This window comes from Mus pahari, chromosome 6 (genome assembly GCF_900095145.1).
Source record: "Mus pahari chromosome 6, PAHARI_EIJ_v1.1, whole genome shotgun sequence".
Classification (NCBI taxonomy): Eukaryota; Metazoa; Chordata; class Mammalia; order Rodentia; family Muridae; genus Mus; species Mus pahari.
Genome location: NC_034595.1, coordinates 52,420,714 through 52,440,014, shown reverse-complemented (window position 1 = coordinate 52,440,014; position 19,301 = coordinate 52,420,714). Strand labels below are relative to the sequence as shown.

General features: G+C 46.1%; 1 protein-coding gene across 3 annotated transcripts in view; it reads right to left on the bottom strand.

The window, feature by feature from the left end:
• Nucleotides 1-1,919: 1,919 nt before the first annotated feature.
• Nucleotides 1,920-19,301, bottom strand: part of Ak4 (adenylate kinase 4) — a 47,736-nt gene continuing 30,354 nt past the window's right edge. For all 3 annotated transcript variants that reach the window (XM_021200144.2, XM_021200145.2, XM_021200143.2), the window contains exons 4-6: nucleotides 8,323-8,495; nucleotides 5,791-5,909; nucleotides 1,920-5,369 (exon numbers count right to left, since the gene is read on the bottom strand). In XM_021200144.2, coding sequence (XP_021055803.1) covers nucleotides 5,255-5,369; nucleotides 5,791-5,909; nucleotides 8,323-8,495 — 407 coding nt within the window. In that variant the 3' untranslated portion in view covers nucleotides 1,920-5,254. The remainder of the gene's footprint in view (nucleotides 5,370-5,790; nucleotides 5,910-8,322; nucleotides 8,496-19,301) is intronic.

Here is a 19,301-nt window from a genome sequence, read left to right as displayed (position 1 = left end):
CCTTGTCTACAGAGTTTCCAGGACAGCCAAGGCTATACAGAGTCACCCTGTCTCGAACCACCCCCCCCCCCAAATAAAACAAAACGAAAAATCAGTGCTCTCTGGCACACATATAACCCAGAATTCTAAGGCCTGACAGTTTCTGATTGTCTCCCCATCTGTAACATACAAAACCTAACCCCTATCTCAGACTGGTCTAGTCACCAGGATGTCCCTCATTCCTTTATGGTGCCTAACTTAAAATTGGCCCACAAGGTTCTGCTTGGCCAATGCAGTGTTTAAATGTCTGAAATGTTAAATATACACCAAGTACAGGTTTATCTGAGGAAAGTGGAGGATGGGGCTACAGCAGGCCACATTCTGCTAGTGGCGGCAACAGGCTAGGAGCGGTAGCTCGCTACTTCCGCCACAGAGCATCATTCCATCTTGCCTCAAGCTTACGGTCATTTTCTCATCTTCTCACTTCTCCACTGGAGCATGCACCCTTTTCCCTCCTGTTACAGCCTAACCACCCCCTCCAACTGAATTCCTTAGCTCCCGACAGTGGCAGGGTCACTTATTGTCATGTAAATATGGCATAATTTCTGGCAGTCTACACTCTCTCCCACCAGCAAACTCCAAGGCCTTTTCCATTCCACCTCGCCTGTCCCCCAGGCTGCCTAGGCGGCCTCCATCTGGCTAGTCGTGCACTCAGACCCCCTCCCTGCACACCCTACTACTGCATCTCCCTGGACTCCTTCTAGCAAACCTCAGCTCAAATATCAATTCTTCCTTGGCCTCTCCTTAGCTCAAGAGTTAGTTATTGCTATTCTCTCTCTCAGTGAATGGGTTAGTTCTAATAATTCTAATCACACATCAAGGGCAAAAGTCTGTTTGCTTTTGTATGCTTAGAACATAATGAGGTTTGATAAATCAGTAACTGGATGGCAAGACACCCTCCTCGGCTCAGCTCCCTTCGTCCTCTTAGGCTATGCCATCTTGCAGGAATAGACTAACCCAGAGCCAGCAAGATGGCCCAGTAAGCAAAAGGGCTTGCCATCAAACCTGATGACCCAAGTTCGATCCCTGGGACCTACATGGGAAGAGAACGGACTCCTGGTTCTTCCTCTGATACAGGTACAACACAAATATTTTGAAAGCTAAATTATTAGGTCTCCGTGGCTTTTAAAAACCAATTTTATTTTCAGATAAATAAATGGACTCGCCCATATGGACTGCGTACATGTCTGCTCTACATTTCCCCCTTAAGAACCTCATTGCGTTGCCCATATCACTACAAGACCTCCGACTCTTCCAGTGCCAGCTCTAAAGTGGCACAGTGTATCTACTCATTTTAATGCCCGAAGCCAGGCAATGCCCCAGTATGAAGAAGCCCAGAGAACAGGGATACAAACTTCTCCCAATGAGGGAGCATGAGTGTCTTGACCATGACAACCTACCACACAGTCGTCCTATCCAGATGGACTTTCCCCATCCTGCCTGGAGACATGAGTTTAGAACTTGCTTACAGCTGGTTTCAGCTTCTGGAAGGCCCCACAGATGAGGAAGCCATACCAGGGTTGGGAAAGGGCTGTGCCTTCATTTTCTCAGGTTTTTTTTTCTGAAAGGGCACTTAGGAACTTCTTTCACAGCCCCAGTTCAGTAGACAACCTTGTAAAGGGTTCCAGGTTTAGCAGGTGAAGGACAGGGCAAGCAGGGAACACAAGGGCACATGGACATAGCAACGATACAGCAGGAAAACAAATAGAACCAGAGGCATGTTTGCTTCGCCATCATTACTTTGTGTAGGTTACACTGTTTGCTTCATTTTGCAAATTATAGACAACTGTGGATAATAGAACTACCAAGGGGTACAAACAGAGACCCTGTGAAGCTTTACAGGGTATAAACAGTAATACAAAGAGTAAGTGAATCACATATTAAGCAGAAAAACATTTATTTCTATCAAATTCAATACAAATCAATCTTCAAGCAAGGTAACAAAAACAAAACAAAAAAAATCAATTAATACAATGAATAGTTAGGATAGCATATACAGAACAGACTCTGAATTAAGCACATATACCAAAATCAAGAGGAACACCAACTGTCACTGAAGAAAAGCTGACATGTCAGCTCCAGGGAAACTTAAGCCAACACTGAGTTAAAGACTGGCTTGAACTTGGAGGATCACAGTGAAATGCCATCATAGCTCAACGTAGTCCCCCCAAAACGTAGTCCAGCTCAAAAAAAAAAAAAAAAAAATTCGCAAATTCAGTAGTACAAGTTCTCATAAAACTAGAGAAGCCTTGAGCCCTACCATTTCTTGCGGTTCACACAAAGCCCGGGGTTTTCAATTTTTCTTCCCTTTTCCCGAATCCCAGAGAGAAGGTGCAGTACCCCCTGCAAAGGTTTTAAACAAGAGCCTTTTATTGAAAGACACTGTGCTTCCTACAACTGTCTGGAGTCCTGGGCAATGGCTTCCTTAGCCTGTCTCCCTCCCACCCAACCACATACCGAACAGTCAAACCAAGGAGTGCCCTGAGGCAGTTGACGGCATTTATTCTGGCAAGAATTGTGCAGTTTGCCACACCAAAAATAAGGGTTAACAGCTATGGTTAATTTTAATGTGGATGTCAGCTTTCCTTCATATGGCTTCCTGGCTTCCTGACACCTAGAACTGAGGCAATTAGCCTGGTCTAAACCCAGCCTGCCTTAGCGTCTTGTGTCTGGGAACTCCTTCTGCTTAGGCAAAGAATATAAAAAGAAATCCCCTCACACAGCCACTCTCCCTGAGGCCACAAGCAAACCTAAGCAGGCTCATGGCCCCAAGCTGCTTAGGTCAAGACAGACAACATCCTGTAAAGGCCATGGGTTTCTGAAGCAGGAACACCTGGGACTGAATCAAAGCGCTACTGTTTACTCATATGAAGAGCCTGGGCGAGACTTCATATCCTGGACTCTTGTTTATAGGAAATATTGGTTGCGCCTGGAAAGATTCACAATGCTTATAAAGGCCCTGAGAGTGTGCACTTCACTCAGAGGGCCTCCTTCATAGCACCTTTTTGTCATAAATACTGGAGGAATAAAGATGCAGTTGTTCCCAAGAGGATTGTGGGAAGCAAACTGAACGAGGAGTCCGTGAATGTAAAGTCAGAACCTCAGAGACCACCCAGACCCTTGACCCTGGGTGGCCTGAGGAAGGAAAAGATGCTCCTTCCATTCTACCTTTGTCAAGACACTTTCAGTATTTATGACCATTTCTACAAAAGCAGCCAAGCCTGCTGCAGAAAACACCTTTATACCAATAGATATGAAATCACCCAAGACTTTGGAAAAGATGTTTTTGCCCCTTGCTGCTCTTCTGACCCTGGTGTCCCAGTGGGGCTACCGTAGTCCAATGAGCTTGTACTGCATCGAGAAACAACAGTGTGCAGGCATGGAGCTGCTCACACCCTATTGCTCTCCCCAGACTCTATAAGAGGGGAAGAAAGAAGTCTGAAGTTTCCCCACCTCTCTGGAATTACCCTGAACCCCTTTAACTCCCTACTTCCCTTGGTTCCTCGGAATAATCTCAGGGTTTCCCACTCCAGACCTGCTCCTCCAGGAAGCCTGGGCTTTTATCACTCAACCCCTACCAAGTGACATCCAGAAGCTAGCTTCCAAGGTGCTCAGCATCATGACACTGCCCAGATGGTCACCTGCCCCGTGCAGCCGCATTCCGGAAGCTTACTTCTCTGTAATGAGAACATGAGTGGGGAGGCTGGCCTACATCTCCACTAAGGCAGCCACAGAACATGCACGTGACAAATGACTGAGAGGAACCCCAGGAGTCCAAGCGGTACAGGGAGGCAGACAGACTCAGGAGCACAGAACACATGACACCTTCAGAATGGAATAATGTCTCAATCCACTAAAGTGCTAAGCCCACCCCATACCCTGACCCCACACAGACTATGAGATGTCACACTAAGTCACCACCAGTAATAAAGGACCACCTCCTGGGGACAGGCAGATGCAGGACACCTTTTTAAGGCAGTGGGAAGACATTTCCCTGTTCTTCCCAGAAAAAGAGTAAAAATGATCACAAGGTGGCCAACAAGTCTGGGATCCAGGAAGGAAAGTCTTAACAAATGCTTTCTTGACACACAATGACTGATAAAACCTCAGTATCTTAATTTCTGGACTTTATGGCCACTTAGAGACTGCATCTTTGGAACAGGAAGAAAACAAACAAAAGGACTCTGCATTCCCAAAAAACGGTAAAGCTGTCTTACTCAGTGCAGGTGCTACGTCTAGCTAGTGCAAGATGCTCCAAGCCCTCAGAGGCTTGCTCCCTTTACAGACCTCCCACCGTCTGGTTAGTCACTCACAGAAGAAAAACACTGACAGCGTTAATATTTAGCAGCATGTTCAATATTCATCTTGCCTTGAACCCAACCATCTCATTAGTCCAGTGATTTCCATATGATTACTACTACTTCTACATAGAAGATACAGTCACCCCACATTTCCATAAGTAAGCATTTCCCTTGTTTTTTTTGAGAACCCTGAAGACTTTGGGGGGGATCTTTTTTAAACAATAAGAGGTACAGAGTGGGTGGGCTCAAGATAGAGCAGCTGTTTAACCAAGTAAGCCTTCTACCTGGATCAGTGTCTAGGAAGAAGGGAAAGGCTGAACACAGTCGCCTACTTCTCAGTTTGCAGAAAGGAAGTTAGAAGGGTAGATGCAGAAGCTATCATGGGACTGAATACCCCGAGAAGGGAGCAAGCAGAGAAGATTCAGACAATAGAAAGGAGGATGTCTGAGAGCCAGGGAGAGACCGTCCATCGGAGAAAAGCAACCACCGAGTGCAATTAGCGTCAATTGTCAGAGCGTATGGCAATGGGCAAGCCAGGACCACAGCCCTTCAAGTTCTCAGGCAGACAGTGCCGTGGTTTCATAGCCTGTGGAAGGTGGGATAAACCGGAGGGCCCACCACTGCATGCAAAAAGGCTCTGATAGCTAGCAGGTGGCTCAATACTGGTGGAGATCCAGTCTATACGCGTTCCTGTGAAGGGCGCCATGCACCCGCAGAGCCCCTTTCAAAGGCAGAGAAGGGTTTCCTTCTTCCTGAATTCTTTCTACCTACTAGATTTTCCTCATTACTTCATCACTTAAACTAGAAAAGATGCTGCAAGCTATCTCAGCTGGCTTCTAATTTGGCCAGGGCACCAAGACTACACGCATGATTGAGTGGGCGACCATGTCTTCTTGGTTCTTCCCATGGCAGGCTCAGTATGCTTCTTTGGATTGAATAGGTGTGATCTTGTTGGAGAAAAGTGTGTAAACATAAGGCCAGATTCTGTTAGTCTCCGTCCCAGAAAACTGGTGGAGCACTCCACGGCTCCTAAAAGACAAGCCAAATAAACACCATTTAGGTTGCTTAATAGGTTGCATCAGGACAGGCAAAGATCCAAGGTCAAAGCAGGTACCATCTCTTAGTCTATTTATAATTTTCCAGCCAGGCCTAGTCTATCAATGAGGGTCTGGAGCTGTGAGATGGGACACCTGGATAACATTCATGGAACCTCAATATCAACTGCCAACCCCACCCGCCAAAGGAGAGAAGTCTGGACAATTTTACAGACAGATAACTACTCATGTTCTAATAGTTCTGGAATAAGCACAACAGACTTTACCTCCTATATACCTCTCACCACTTCATCTACCTTCTGGGAGGAACGGGCCTTTACACTTAGCCTTGGTCCAGTGCTCTCCCCATCACCAGGCTCTTTGTTATGAATACACTGAGACACACAAATACTTACTTGTACAGTTCGATGACTGGTTTTGCCGCATCCTTGTACCGTCTTAGCCTTGCAGCAAGTGCTTCAGGTTTATCATCTTCCTGTTGGACAAGTGGCTCACCAGTGATGTCATCAATCCCCTAAAATACCAGAAAAGCCAATTAACATGGCCAACCGTTACTGGGCATTGCCAAGGTCTTTCTTGTTCCCATGTGATCAAAGTGAACTCCAAGCACATATGCAACAGGCCTGGGGCTTCGTTGTGACCCCATGTCCTGAAAAGGCACTAAATCTTAACTATTCACATACTTATAAATACATCCCACAAATGATATTTATGATTTATTTATTTATTTTATGTGCATTGGTGTTTTGCTTGCATGTATGAGGGAGTCAGAACCTCTGGAACTGGAGTTAGGAAAGTTGTGAGCTGGGAATTGAGCCCTGCAAATTGACCTGAGTCCTCCACACCTGTGCTGTGGCACCCACACGTGTGCACATTCATATGTACAAACAAATAACTGTAATATAAAGACAACAAAACTTTGATTCAATCTCTGAAATTAATGACATGTCCTAAGGTCAAAATAGCTGTGATACTAATATCTAGGTCCATCAGAGACAAGCATTCTAATGCCAGCAGAGGAAGAAGCAGGTGTCTCTGTGAGTTCAAGGCCAACCTGGTCTATATAGTTAGTTTCAGACAAATCAGGCTACATAAACAGATTTCCTTTCCCATACTTTCAATCCTTCAGGAAGCATGGCTGCCTACACATAGCACAGTAGCAGCATCGGAACTCTGCTCCCAAACCCACAGCTGTCCTCTCTGGGGAAAGCTGCAGGCATGAATCTGGCAAAGACAGTCTAGGGAAGAACTCTGGGGTCTCAGATGGACCACTAAAGCTGACCATGATGCACTGAAATCCTGCTGCAGCTGGGGGTCTTGGGATTCACACTGATAATGCGTGATAATACACACCATTATCACAGGCGCTGTGTTGGTGTGAAAGGAGAGGAGAGGCCGTGCCTGACCTGAGAGCCACAGTGCTTAGCACTCACTTTAGAGTATCAGCAAACACAGCACTGTTTCCAGAAGTAGAGTGGCACTAGGGCAGCAGCTTCACTCTATCCTGGGAAGACACCAGTGGCTGGTGGAACAGGCTATTCACTTCTACCTGTAGTGGCAATTATATGTTCTTTCAGGAGGAGCTGGCCTTTGGAATGTAGCATGCCAGTAAGAAGAGCTTTTTGGGTATTGTAAGAATTGATCAGCTTCTGTGAGATAGGTTTCTGCTTTCCTGTCTGGATTTTCAAACTCCTTTCTTCTCTCCCTATTGGTTTTCCTATCAATGTACCTTGGTTTACACTTGAGCGGGCACATTCCTGCTCACCCAGCCACTCAAAAGGCTAGGACCAGTCTGGCCAACACAGTGAAACCATGAAACATATGAAAGATTGAGTGAACAAACAGATCAATTAGGAGAAAGAAAAGAAAAGAAAAGAAAAGAAAAGAAAAGAAAAGAAAAGAAAGAAAGAAAGAAAGAAAGAAAGAAAGAAAGAAAGAAAGAAAGAAAAGAAAGAAAGAAAGGAGACACATCACACATGAACTGACAATATTAAGGACATTATTGGCACAACGGTGACCAGCAGTAGTGACACCAGCTTAACTCCCTGCAATCATTTACTGCTTCACCTACACTCAAGGCCTGTTCCGTATGAAGATTTATCCAGTAAGATACCATGTTACCTACTCCAGTCCAAGAGCCAGCAGCTGGGCTCCTGCATTAGTTCAGTCAGTCATCAGAGAGCCAGAGGAAGAACCTAACGAAACGCTGGTCAGAAGTAGTCTGAGCAGGCATGGGGTGCACACCCACAATCCCAGGCATTCGGGAGACCAAGGCTAGAGCATTGTGTCTGAGTTGGGCACCCACAGCAGGGAGTGGAGTGGAGGTCTACTTCAATGGTAGGATTCTTAAGGAATAGACACAAGGCCCAGGGATTCTGAACCCCAATACTGAAGAGCAGAGAAAACCCCATGTTCATTCTTTCTCCCAACTCTGTAAGCGAAGATCCTGCAGCTATTGCCCAGGTCTTATAAAGTCTTATAGCTGAACACTGGTTTTTTATTTGCTTTTTTGCCACTATAACCCCTGAAATAATCACACCTTTTTCACTTGCTCGGGCCATCCTCACAACAGCTGACCAAACGGAAATTTAAACTTTAGTCCTTTTAAAACTACACACTGTCAATTTGGCTTTAAAACGGGTTTTCCCAGCATTCTGAGTTTGAGGACTAATCAGATAGAGGTCAGTCTCAATCAGTCAATCAATCAGTGATCACCTACAGTTTAATAAAACAACAAGGAGAGTGACGCTTTTCCCAGGTCACCAGCGATGCCCTGTCTTGTTAAGCTTTCTAGTCCTAGCTTTCTCCACTCTGGTGGCTACTGAATTTAAACTCTTTTCTATGCTGTTTGGCCAATGTTTTTCCATGCCCCCCCCAACCCCAAACACATCATACTCCTGTTCTCTATCCAGCATGGTGTATCTTACCAGCACTTGAGGTGGGTTGAAGTCCAGGTTATAGACCCTCCCGCTAGAAGGGTGAATCCACCGTCGGCTCAGACGATCTTTAAGTGTCTCAAAAGGAATATTCAAACTGATTACTAGGTCCACATCACAGATTCTGTCCAGGGCTTCTGCCTGCACTAATGTCCTTGGGAATCCTAAGGGCCAAACAAACAGAAAAATCAACTGGGAGAAAAATAAGTCTGGGAATAATAAAATCTATATACGCCAAAAGGATTTAATAGAGACTATAACTACCTCTGGATACTCTTTTATAGCCCAGCTTCTATGCTAGGTCTAAGGAGTCGCATGATCAAAACAGACTGCACTGAACTGAAAAACCACTAACCCAGCCTGTTAACCACTCCTCTTGTGCTGCTGGGCAAACTGTATTTTCTCTATTTCCTCTTCTGCTCAAGTACAGACTCCTATCTGGGTCCCTATAGCTCTTATAGCTTGTTATTTATTCTCTGGTTACCACAAGTAACTATAGGCTTTGAAATCCTGAATCAACAGACACTTTACCTATACTTTATGTACCATGTAACCTAGGAACTCCATTATGGTACACTTGAAATATGTCAGGAGAATGGTAGCAAACACCCATGATTCCATCATTTGGGAGGCTACATCAAGAGAGTTATGAATTCCAGGCCATCTTGGGAAATACGGGAGTCCCTGTCTCAGAAAGAAAAAGAAAGAAAGGGAGAAAAGAAAAAGGAAAGTTAGCCTAAAAGATTTAAGCCTGAGCGAATGCTGTGGCGTATACCTTTAATCCAGCACTGGAAGGCGGAAAGGTTTGTTTGAGGTTAGCCTGGTCTATATAGCAAGTTCCAGGCCAGTCAGGGCTACAAGTTAAGCTAGTCCTTTAAAAACTATCTGGTTGCTGCAAAATTTACAGGTCTGTCCAGTTTTCTAAATGTGGAAAAATGACAAGATATAAATCTGGGTTCATACACACTGTCATTTTCTTCTTCAATAATAAGGTATGAGGAGGAGACTCCGTCACAGAAGCTGAGGTGGGACACAGGGAGGCTTGGCTTGCCTTTTAGCTCACGCCCACTCGTTACAGAAACAGTGGTTAGAAGCGACAGGCCTTGAACAGCGCTGTCAGGGTAGGTGCGGCATCCTAAAGCCCTGGACATAAGACTGAGCCTCTGAAGATATCTGAGCTGTTGGGGTAGGTCCTGAGGAACAGGCTGAAACTTTGATCATGAGGCTTTGAAAAGTGGGCAGTGCCATTTAACGACTTTCAAGATTTTAAAATTATGCTTCTTAGCCTCAGCTTAGGCCCAGCTGAAGTCTTAGTGCCTGGATCCTAAGAGTGGTAGGTGGTGTACTCCTCAGGCTGGGCTGAGCACAAGTCATTCAGATGTAATTCTAGCACTGTAGGCTGCCAAGCACACTGCGGAGCAAAGTATGGTAAGCTAGCCCTTTAGCCACTGCTGGCACATACATTTTTGAAATGAACACACTGGTAGGAGCACTGTATAAAGACCTATCAATCAAGAACATCTATATGAATGGCCAGACTGAAGGGAATGGTAAAGAAATGTAGGCGTTTTGCTTTCCTGACCTATGTAGCTAGCCTTCATTATCTGCTGATCCGACTTCCCTTTTAGAGGTTTATCCTTGAAACTGAATGAGATTCAAGTTCTTGGAACAACGATTGAACCGTTAAGATACCCGCTCATGAAAAGAACCCCTCATATAAATTCCAGGTTAAAACCATGATCTATGGAAATCTTTGAATAGACAGACCCATGTCTAAGTAAGGGGAGTCATTTCTGGGGACATGGAGGGAAGCTCAGCAAGAGGGAGGATGTAAGACTCTGGATTCAAAACTCCGCACTTGCATGTGCACATGCGCACACACACATAGAACGAGGAGGGGGAGACAGAAAATATGAATCTGACTGAAGAGGCTACTACTCATCACAACGGTGACGCAGACAGACTGCCAACCCAGAGTGGTACTGTTCCACTAAACTAGGTTGCTGACAGCCCCTGAGACCTGGGTGAGTGCTGCCTGTGCAGGGACGCTGAGAGTGGGTTGGATGCACGTGCACATTTGGTCAACAGGTGGCAGCATTTACAACTTCTCCACTAATAAGAGATTTTTTACAATTGGAAGTTGACCCTGTAATCAACATTTGGGAGGAGCTGAGACAGGACTGCTGTGAATTTTAGGCTAGCGTGACTACAGAATAAGGCCCAGTTTCAGAGATAGCATCAGGGAGAGGGAGAGAGAATTACTGGTAATGAGTGTTCTGAAGAACTGGGTGGCAGTACACTAGCTACCTACTGTGTGGTTAAATATCCCAGCAGAGTGAAGACCAAACTCAATACCCACCTGTCTTAGGCAGGGTTTCTATTCCTGTACAAACATCATGACCAAGAAGCAAGTTGGGGAGGGAAGGGTTTTCAGCTTACACTTCCACATTGCTGTTCATCACCAAGGAAGTCAGGACTGGAATTCAAGGAGGTCAGGAAGCAGGAGCTGATGCACAGGCTATGGAGGGATAGGACTTACTGGCTTGCTTCCTCTGGCTTGCTCAGCCTGCTCTCTTATTGAACCCAAGACTTCCAGCCCAGGGATGGCACCAGCCACAAGGGGCCCTCTCACCCTTGATCACTAATTGAGAAAATGCCTTACAGCTGGACCTCATGGAGGCATTTCCTCAACTGAAGCTCCTTTCTCGTGATAATTCCAGCCTTACGGGAATTGTCTACCTTAGCCTTCCACACCCATCACCACATGGCCATTAATCCAATCTAGAAAACATGCTGCCGCCTAGTTCATTCAGCCTCGTGGTGGAAAGCTGAAACCTTTCTGAATCTACCACACTGCGCCACTAACCACAGCACCAACAGGTCTGCCTCGGATCCTCACAGATTTCTGAGGTACAGTGAGAAGTGGCTTCTGGCCACTGGGACTTGGCAGCTGGTCCTCCGAACCTCCACAGGAGTCTGAGGAGGGCGACTAGAGAGGAACCCCTCAGCAACAGCTGCGGTCAGAGCAGGGCAATGGAAGTGGGCTGCATCTGGCTTTCTAATTTGGATAGCATTTACAGAGAGGTGCAGAGTCAAGGTCAGCTCCCACACGATCACGAAGAACAGGCCCTCTGCCTAGTGAACGTAACCGTGCAGTTCTGTAAGGCAACAGCCTCCCGTGTCTGCCCCAGTTGGCACCTTGTGAAAAGCCCCTTCCTGCCTATGGTCACTTCTGATCATCCCAACTGTGGGTGTCCAGATAAAAGACAAGATGCGGCTCCTGGTCATGAGCCACGGAGCAGCTATGGCTGGAGGCAGGTGGCGTTCTCCCAGGCATCCCTAGTGAGGGAGTGTGTATCAGCCCAGAGTCCTTAGCAACAGAGGAAAAGGAGACCTACCGAGCCCTACAGCTCAGAGGCAGGCCCTGCTCTCTGCCCGTATGTGACTGTTCCTTATTTCCCCACTCATGGTTCTAACCTCTGAATCCATCTCACTCCACCTTCACTAAGACAATGAAAAGAGTAAGTGGCATGCTTGGTAAGAGCTGTGCCCTCTATATCCCCTTCTGTACCAGGTGCTCTAGAGACCCTCGCCCCTTGCTCACTGCAGTGTCCTGGGATTCTCTAGAACAGTGGTTCTCAACCCTTGGGCCACAACCCCTTTTGGCAGCTGCAAATCAGATATTTATAGTATGATTCATAACAGTAGCAAAATAACAGGAAGGAAGTATCAACAAAATAATTTTATGGCTGGGGTCACCACAGCACGAGGAATTGTGTTCAAGTGTCACAGCATTAGGCAGGTTGAGACCCACTGCTCTAGAGCATGATGTATATGAAATATGAGAGATGTGTAATAAGGGGCCCGGCCCGTAAGAGCTTAGGAGTTAGTGATGAACTGATAGACATGATCCAGGCTTTCAAAATTCAAAAATTGTGAGCTAGACAGGGTAGCGCAAACCTGTTCCCAGTACGTAGGAGGATCCTGGTTCACTTTTTAAAGCAACTTAGTGCAAAAGTAACCTTAACAACTTAGGGTGGAAAGGGTTATCTATAAGAGTCTGTCATTACTGAGAGAAGTCAGACGAGACCTCAAGCAGACACAGAGGCAAGAACCATGGAATGCTGCTTACTGGCTTGCCCCCAGGCCCACACTCAGCTGTCTTTCTTATACTTCCCAGGACTACCTGCCCAAGAATGGGACTGCCCACAGCAGGCCAGGCCCTCTCCCACATTGATCAACAACCAAAAGGATGCCCACACGGACACCCCCACAGGCCATCGCTCAGTTGAGATCCCCCTCCTCTCAGGAATGTCTAGGTTTGTGCTGATAACAAGCACACAGACACAGGAGGCTCAGGGTTCTATGTCGTGAAGCCAGCCTGGTTATGAGACCCCGTTTCAAAACACCAAAAGTCTTAAGTCTGCCTCTTCAAAGTGACCTTAGCAAATAAAGGAAAACTCTTGGAAGAACGTCTATACTGAGCTCTCCCGAGATCCTCCAGGAAGGGTTCTTCCAATCTAACCCTTGGTCTTTACTTCTACTTATTTGCATGAGATCAACATGTGTATGTCTTGCTGGTGTGCACTTACGTGCAATCACACACATGGCTAGTGCCTGCAGAGGCTGTATGAGGTCTAGGATACCCTGGTGCTATAGATGGTTGGGAGCTGTCTTGAGGGTGTGGGATCCTCTGTTCTCAAGTACTGAGCCATCTATCCCGCCCCACTGGTTCTTAAACCACAGAATTCCCATACTGTACCTCCTCCCCTGTAAGGGAAGAGGCCCCTTGTGTGGAAGCAGGAGCTACCATGTGGGAAGCCATATGTAAAGGCTCCTCTAAGAATTCTCTTTGTTCTCTGTGCACAGACAAATTAGGAGGAAACTGGGACCACTGTATCTCAAGACAAAGGGACCCAAAGGATTTCACCACAGGCCCATTCATTTCTGCACTAAGGAAAATAGCTGGACAAGCGTCCTGTGAGGGCTCAGACACTGGTTAAAGGTAAGGTCTTTCTGAAATGGACAATGTTCATTCAGAAGCCTTTACCATGTGGAGTACTATGCTAAACCCTGACAATCCAGCTATGAACACACAGTGTCTCTGCCCACTAGAGGGAGGTGAGCAAGGGCAGTGAGAAATCAAGTAGGCAACAAACATGGTGTCATGTAATTCTGACATAAGAGTGGACCAGACATGATGCTAGTCCTATAACCCCAGGAGGTAAAAGATCAGGAATTTAAGGCCATCCTTGGCTACATTAGGGCATCAAGGGCAGTATGGACTACATGACACTGTCTCAAAAAATTCCAAGAGAAAAGAATGCCACAGCACAAGTTATATTGATATTAATAACAGTAACAAATGCCTAGGACTTAACTATGTCTACTAGTAGCCTTGTTAGGAAGTGCGTGACAGGACACAGGAAACGCAGAGACCTTCTGAACGTCTAGAACAAGCCTGATTTTTTAAAAAATGTTAAGCACCCAGACCTGCATCAGCTACTGGGAAGGCTGGCAAGGCAGGGCAGTGGAGGCTGGCCTAGGCAACTAAACCAGTGCCTGGGGACAGAGTGTGTGGTTGAGCCCTGGCCCAACATCACATGAACTGACTGGGATGGAGCATGCCTGTAATCCCAGCACTCAGGAGGTAGAACCAGGATTAGGAGTCAAGGCCAGTCTCTACTGTATAAGGAATTGGAAGCCGTCCTAGGATACAGGGGGGTCTATCTCAAGGGGGTTAGGCGGATCCAAGTCAGGTATCAAAATGTGATTTTATGTCTCCATTGGCTGTAACTCACCAATTACTGCTATTCAGAAAACCATTAGCTGGTTTCAATGAAACTAGACGCCTTATGAAGCTCTGTGCTTTCCTTTAGCACACTATTTAAATGGAAATAAAATTATTTCTCAAGAATATCAAGATATTTAATGGCCTTGTTAGAAAGTAGAATCTTGGCAGTTTTGGGGGGAGGTTACAGAACTTTAGGAGGTAGAACCTTGCAGGAGTTAGCCTGTTACCAGGGACAGACTTTGAGACTTACAGCCGTCTCCTCTCCCTCCCTGACCTATGTGCAGATGACATGTTATCAGCTGGCCTCCAGCTTCCCTGCCTGCCATGCCATGCCTTCCTCACCATGATGAGCTCTGTCAATTTGGAACTGAAAGCTAAAATAAACAACCCTTTCCTTCCTTAACTTTCTATTGATCATGGCATTTTATCACGGCAACAGAAAACCAATACCATTGATCCCTCAGGAAAACCAAGCACACAGGAGACACCTCTATCAAGTTCTACATGTTAAGTACATATATATATATATATATATATATATATATATTCTTATATGTATATGTATCAAACCAGAGAAAAAAGAATGCAAAAAAAAAAAAATATGACCTAAACTTTGATATGGTTTCACCATGTACCCTGGGATGGCCTGGACCTTGCCATGTATGACCTCATACATGCCTCTGCACCAAGTGCTGGGATATAAAATGTGCATCATCACACTATCTTAGCCATGTTCACTTAAGAGCCACTGCTCCAATTCTTCACATTAGGGACAGAAAAACTGTCAAACAATCTGCACTGTATCAGAGCCTCCAGGAGTGTGACAGAGACTATTCTAACATAAGCCTATTTATCTCCTGAACATGGATGTCACCTCGTCTAACAAGCTGCCATCATCTTCCACCCCTGCTATGTCGGAGAGCTTAAGTATGCTTCTAACACATGTGTGTGTGTGTGCACATGTGTTCTTGCATGTTCACACTCCAGTGCTCACACACACATGTGCTCTAGCACTCGTAGAGGTTAAAGGGCAACTTTCAGGGTCAGCTCTCTCTCTCTCTGTGGGAGTTCCAGGGATTACACTGAAGTCACCAAGGTCTGCGGGGCAAGCATGGTCACTGGTGGAATGATCTCTCTGCCATATCTCTGAGGGACAAGCATGGTCACTGGTGGAATGATCTCTCTGCCATATCCGTCCTAAGCCCATTCGCTTTCTCCTTCACTGTCAGTCAAGTGCAAAATCAGCTACGGACCGATTTCATGTACTTTAGAAACATGCGGAACCATCTTATGGAACACATGGTAGCACTCACACACTCTGAGAGTGGGGCTGTTTTCCATTTTACCTTACAGCAACTCCTCAGTCACCTAAACTGGTCTATCAAGCACCCAGGATCACGCACAATCACAAGGACAGCAGGGAAAGCTCCGAGCATTCCCTACGAGGTGTGATGGGACAGTGTACTGCTCATTCCCAGTGGCCATCTGCTGCCCAGTGGGGAGCGGCATTCCGCAGAGGTCAGCCTAGGAAAAGGAATCAGAAAATGCAGAGAGAACGATGGCAAACCCAGTCTAACCGGCTGAACACCACTCTGCAAATGCACCGTGAAACCCTCAGCCCAAGGACCCCTGGTCCAGTGTCTGGACATGCATCTCCTTCCAAGGGCTAGGTGGGTGGGCAGGCACACGGGGATGCCTCAGGTCTGAGATCACTCTCCCGGAAAACAATCATGCAAGGCATGACTGTAAATGCAAACAGCCTGACTTTAGCAGCCAAGTGAGTACGTACAAATAAATAGAAATCCCTCCAGTGAGCTCCGTACTATTAGCAACGCAATACAGCCCCCTTAATTCCAGCTTCTTAAAATGTGAGTCTCAACCCATATGTTACTGATTGTGGGGCTGCAAAAAAAAAAAAAAAAAAAATCTGGGAATAGAAAAAGTTTCTGAACTCAAAACCAAGTGTGTAAGGAATCTAAGCAAGCAATGGTGGCCTCACGGCAGTCTTGCAGTCTGTACTCAGAGGAGGCCACTGTGCTCAGGCAGATGATGGCAGGAGTATGGCTCCTGGAACTGGAATTCAGTCGCCCTCAGCTAGATAGTGTGTTTACAGACAGCCTAAGCTACATGAGACCCTGGATCAAATGGGGAAGGACGGGGAGAAAGATAGTTTCATATTCCTAAGGCTGGCACAGAACTGACCATCTGTCAAGTATGCCACCAAAACCAGCTGCAGTGTTTCTGTTCTTATAAGAACTGTAATGACGTGCATGGTGTGACAGGTCCTAGCACTCAGGGGGCAGAGGCAGGAGGATCTCTGTGAGCTAGAGGCCAGCCTGCTAGAGAGAGCCCCAAGTCAGCCAACACTACATAGACCCTGTCTCATGAACGAACAATCGATTATTACCAGCAAAAGAGTTGTCTGTCTGCCTATTTTAGAATGTTATATTACATTTAGTTATTCGAGGGAGGAGGCAGAAATGGGCGATGACCTGTGATGGTCAGAGGGCAACTTAATAGAACTGAGTTCTGTTCTCCACCACTAACTCAAGTAGTTAGCTTTTGTATCAAGAGCATTAACCTGATGAACAATCTCACAAGCATTGTATAACTATCTTATATACTTATATGCCAAAGGCAACATAAATCAAGCAAAATGGTGCCAGTGAAAACTGTCTACAAAACCTTCGTTATCTTTATCTTGAATTAAAGAGCTTAAAAATTATTTTCCAAACTGCGAGGACGCTTCCCCCCCCCCCCAGGAAAACTAATGCTATGATTTGGACGTGAGCTGTGCACATCCCCCAAAGATCTGTGCTGAGACTTAGTTACCAGTGAGACGATGCATGTGGTTACGTGACCTTTTTAGAGCTGGGGGGTGGTGAATCTTTCTTGTGTGCCCTTACTAAGATGCAATCTACCATGATATGATGCAGTCAAGCTCCACCCCCTACGCTGTCTGACCTTGCGGTTTGAGTAATAGCTGCTCTCCACACCTCGGGCATTGAAACACTTGGTCCCCGGCTGGTGATGCTGCTTGGGAAGGTGACAGATATATAGAAAGCCTAGGCACACTTCCGGTTTGCTGCCTTGCTCTGTGTCTGACATTGAAGGGGTGGTCTCTCTGCCTCCTGCCCCAGCTGCCTGCTGCCATGTCTTCCTTGGTATTATGGACTCTAAAAACCCTGGCACAAATTAACCCATTCTTCCAAGAGCTGCTTTTGGTTGTGGTATCTCACCACAGCAACAGAAAAGTAACTAACACAGCCTCTACAACTTCAAACTAAATACAACTTTTTGTTTATTCACTACTCTACTTAGGGTTAAGAGCAATGAAAGCTGACCAATGCACCAAATTAAAATATTTTTAAAAATCTACCATGGTGGCTCACATCTGTAATCCCAGCATTTGGGGGCTTAGGAAAACGATTACTGTGAGTGTGGCGTCATCTGAGCTACTTAATGAGACTCTGCCTCAAAGAGAGAACAAAATAAAATAGGTGTTTGCTATCTAAGTGCTGTGGAAGCAGACAGAGATGAACATTTTAACAAGGATGGAGCTGGCCCAGTCGGAACACACACCATCGCTCTGACCAACTTGCTGTTCCCTTGGCTCGCATCCACAGCACTGACTTCCACCCACGGTTAGCTGGATGCTTCTCCAAAGCCATATGGACCGAGAGGATGAGTCATCTGTCATGCAGCATTCCTTCTAAGACAGGCCTCTGCACATCCAATCACCTTTAACATACTCAACAGGCGCATCCTCTGCAGAGCACAAGCACGTGCCTGTAACATGAGGCTTCTAAAGCAGAAGGTGGGGACCGGGCGGTCCTTACACCCTGACTGTGCCAAGTGGACAGACTCCAGAGCTTTGAAGAAAAATCAAAACTGAAAATGTCCAGATGGGCTTTCCGGAAGAGAGATGGGGGGTGAGGGAGAGAGACTAAGTCAGTTGGGAGACTGACGCACTTCACTAAGAACAGTCCCGTGATGTAAAAGACTGAGAACAGCTAAGAGAAACACAAGTGGGAAAGGACAGAACCCAGCCCATACGTGCCTCTGCGACTCAGCTAGACCACATTTTTTTCAAGCTATTTTTGAACTTCATACTTCGTGTAGTAGCCTACTAAATACTCAGACCCTGTACACTAGCTGACAAATACTAGCAAAACCTCATTTACTTAAGCATTACTCTCCTAAGCATTTTCATCCAGTTAGTCAGTTCATCCTTAAACTCCTTCCTAGTCCATCCTCAATGTCAAATGCACAAGCAGGTAAGGTGAGTGAGCTGCCTAAGGACGCACAGCCAGGAGCAGTCTGGCTGTCCGCAATACCCATTAGCCACCTCTTCTAAGGAGTTTAAATAAGAGTATGATCTCTAAAAAGTACACGAATTTTATTTTACATGGCACGAGGCCTTAAATTAAGGAAGTTTAAAGGAATTACTGACAGGTATTAGCAAGGATCAGAGGTCATTCCTAATACACAAAAAAATATTTGGGAAATGAATAGTGGTTATACTTCGAATGCCAATTCGGGGAAGGGGGTCATTCAGCTACGACCCCTGCATGCAACTTGTTGGGCAAACTATGCTGACTAATCATAGTGGGACGCCTGTTACAGGGGTAATAGCCAACTGCTTTCTGATTGGATTTGAGGTCCAACCTACAGAGGGAATTCACATCTGATCCTGTAACCTTGTTCAACAGCCCAGTGGGAAAGCAATTGCTGCTGCTTTGCTAAGGGGACACGATGTGCCTGACAAATTGACTTCTAACTACTTATGTTTAGGACCACAGACTAGTACTGCCAGCCATCCGGCCTGGTCAAAGACGCTGCTGTTTGCCATGGGTGACTGTTTAAGGAGAAGCTGTCAACTGTTGAAAGTGCTAAGGATAAGTGGCTCTTCAGTGTTCATCCCTAAACAGGACATCTGTGTTACCAGCCCACCCACACTCACAACCTCACACACCAAGGTTCAGAAAATACCACAGAGAAGCAGGTAGGTGCTGGCTCTTTATGGGACCTGACACAAGCCAGATCACCTGAACTGAAGAAGGAGCCTCAACTGAGAAACTGCCTCCATTAAGAGCGGGCTTTAGAGCCGGGCGGTGGTGGCGCACGCCTTTAATCCCAGCACTCGGGAGGCAGAGGCAGGCGGATTTCTGAGTTC